The sequence below is a fragment of the Gadus morhua genome, chromosome 17, assembly GCF_902167405.1.
Source record: "Gadus morhua chromosome 17, gadMor3.0, whole genome shotgun sequence".
Taxonomy (NCBI): Eukaryota; Metazoa; Chordata; class Actinopteri; order Gadiformes; family Gadidae; genus Gadus; species Gadus morhua.
Window position 1 is genome coordinate 7,705,167 of NC_044064.1, and position 2,500 is coordinate 7,707,666.

The following is a 2,500-nucleotide window of genomic DNA, read 5'->3' on the forward strand; positions in this document are numbered from 1 at the left end:
AACTCTGCTGAGTCAGCACTTCAGCACTTCCTCTCCGTCTGCTCGTCTACGGCGGTCTGGCTACTGTTCAGACCGCCTACATGTTCTCGCTCTCACCAACATATTTCCTTTACTTCATCTAAAAACTTTTTATCAAAGGTCACAATCCACTAGATAGTAATATCACGCAGGGTGTCACTGTACCGCACATCCTGTGTTTCAGACATCCTACTACGACGCTCACACTCACAATCGCCTGCTGCAGCAATTCCTTTATGAGATTGCGTCAGGCGGAGGCCGGATTCTAAAAGCAAACAAGCACACATAGTTGTAGAATATCTTTATTGAATGTACACATACACCAGTCTCCTTGCTGGAGAACCAGTTCCACAGAGCCTTCTGACAGAGGGTCAGCACTCCCCAGAGGGCTAGGTCCTTTCATTGAAGTGAAGTAATGCAGTTTCACCGCCTCGTGCTTTATGTAAAAAAAACGCCTCAACGAAAAAAAAGCAAATGCTAAAACATGAAAACATAAAACAACATATTAATTTCTTTCATTACAACTCCGAGTGCCATGCATACTTTGTATTTGTCCGCATAAGTCGACGTTTGACGATGTTTGCCGTTTTGTGTGATTCCAAGTGCCTCCCCCTCTTCCTTCCCCTGTCCCCCAGGTAACATCATCGGCTCGGGCATCTTCGTGAGCCCCAAGGGCGTGATGGAGAACGCCAGCTCGGTGGGGCTGGCCCTGATCGTGTGGATCGTCACCGGGGTCATCACCGCCATCGGAGCGCTGTGCTACGCCGAGTTGGGCGTCACCATCCCCAAGTCGGGCGGAGACTACGCCTACGTCAAGGACATCTTCGGGGGTCTGGCTGGGTAAGCTGACGTCGCTGAGAGGGCTACAGTATACCGTCGAGCGTGAAGAGATTTGTTTGTTTGTTTGTTTGTGGCGCTTTCCAAATTCTGTGTGATGTGTTTGCGCACTGTTGCGGATGAGGAGTGTTTTGATGCGGTGTCTCCTTTGATCGGGATTCCCTGAGTTGTGTTCCCCATGACACACATTAGTTTTAGAAAACACTGTTTGAGTTAGCGTTCTAAGGAGCAGTTGAAGAGCTTCCTGGTTAAAAATGTACATAGAAGGTGTCCCGGGCAGTTGAAGTCAATTAAACAAGAGTTTTAGAGATCATGCCAGCATGTTTGGATCCTCCACACGATCCGTCTTCTAGTTGGAGGTCAGTGGACATTTTGTCTGTGTAATACACGGGGTCTCTTTCATTCAGAGTAAAGAATTTAGCACCCGGAAATTACTCAACCGCTGTTGTAGACCATTGTTTCTGAAAAACGATCACAGGGTTACGTATTACTATCAGGGTATTTTGCGAGAGTGGAAGCCAAGCAGACAACAACACCCAATGATTGTTGTTTTTTCAATTCCCTTTGTAGCTATCAATACACACATCAATGAAGTTTTACCAAGAAAACCGCTTTGTAGTTTGAGGCCTCGGAGTCTTAGTTTGAAGTGCTGGGGAGACTCAGTGCCCAGTGCCCAGGATAAATAAGCTGGCTTCAAGGGAGCCATTGTTTTGGTCGGCTGGTCCCCATTATGTAGGTGTTTTCATGTGTGTGTGTGTGTCTACATGTATGTGTATTTGTGTTTGTATGTCTTCTTCTACACATTGTTGTTAGTATGTCCTTTAGATCCAAAGTTCCGAACTGTAGGTTGTTATGCGCGTGCGTGTGTGTGTGTGTATGTGTGCGCCTGTGTGTGTGTGTATGCATCTCTCACTCTTCGTACAGCGAAACCCACTGGTTCCACAGCATTCACATACTAACCCACATTCCTCTCTGAAATAATCCTGTTAGGGAAGGAGAGTGGGCGGTGAACTGTGTGTTACAGTCGGCCCATAAGCTTACAAAGAATTTGTGTCAAAATGAATGGAAAAAAAAAACACAACAAAAGAAAAATGCATGTTTGACTGGTTTTAGCGCTGCAGTCGGCCAAACCTTAGCTGAGCCAGGACCCCCGCCTGCCCAGGATTATCCTGCCAACCATGTCGTCTTTGTTGGCTTTATTCACCTTGTGGCTGTCTTGGTTCCAAATGCTAGCAACCAGCTAGTGTTTAGAACCAGGATTGAACCAGGATGAAACCAAGATGGCGGCTCGGTCAATAAGGCCCATGCTTAAGCTGTCGATCTGCAGGGCAGGGACATTGGACGATCATGGCCACCACAGGGTCAGAGTGGGATAAATAACAAAAAGGGGTCACAGAGAGGGGACTGCATAACACTGGGATAAGGAAAAACACGACCAGTATCAATCCGTCTCATGTTAACTGCCAGCATAGCTTCTCAATGTTGTGATAGGCTTAAACAGGCAACCCCCATTTGATACTTCTAGCATGGTTAAGCTAAGCGCTACCAGTTGGATGACTGACAGTTTGATGAATGTCTCTCATCTCTGTCTCGTACGATCCATCTGTCTCTGAGTGTGCTCGCAGCTGCGCTCCGAATGACCGTG

At 47.0% G+C, this 2,500-nt stretch overlaps 1 protein-coding gene across 1 annotated transcript in view; it reads left to right on the top strand.

Annotated features, from left to right (window-relative positions):
• The window catches only part of slc7a8a (solute carrier family 7 member 8a), an 18,938-nt gene that overhangs the window by 4,122 nt on the left and 12,316 nt on the right, over positions 1-2,500 (top strand). Inside the window, exon 2 of the mRNA XM_030337551.1 lies at positions 654-858. Within this exon, the coding sequence (XP_030193411.1) occupies positions 654-858 (205 nt within the window). The remainder of the gene's footprint in view (positions 1-653; positions 859-2,500) is intronic.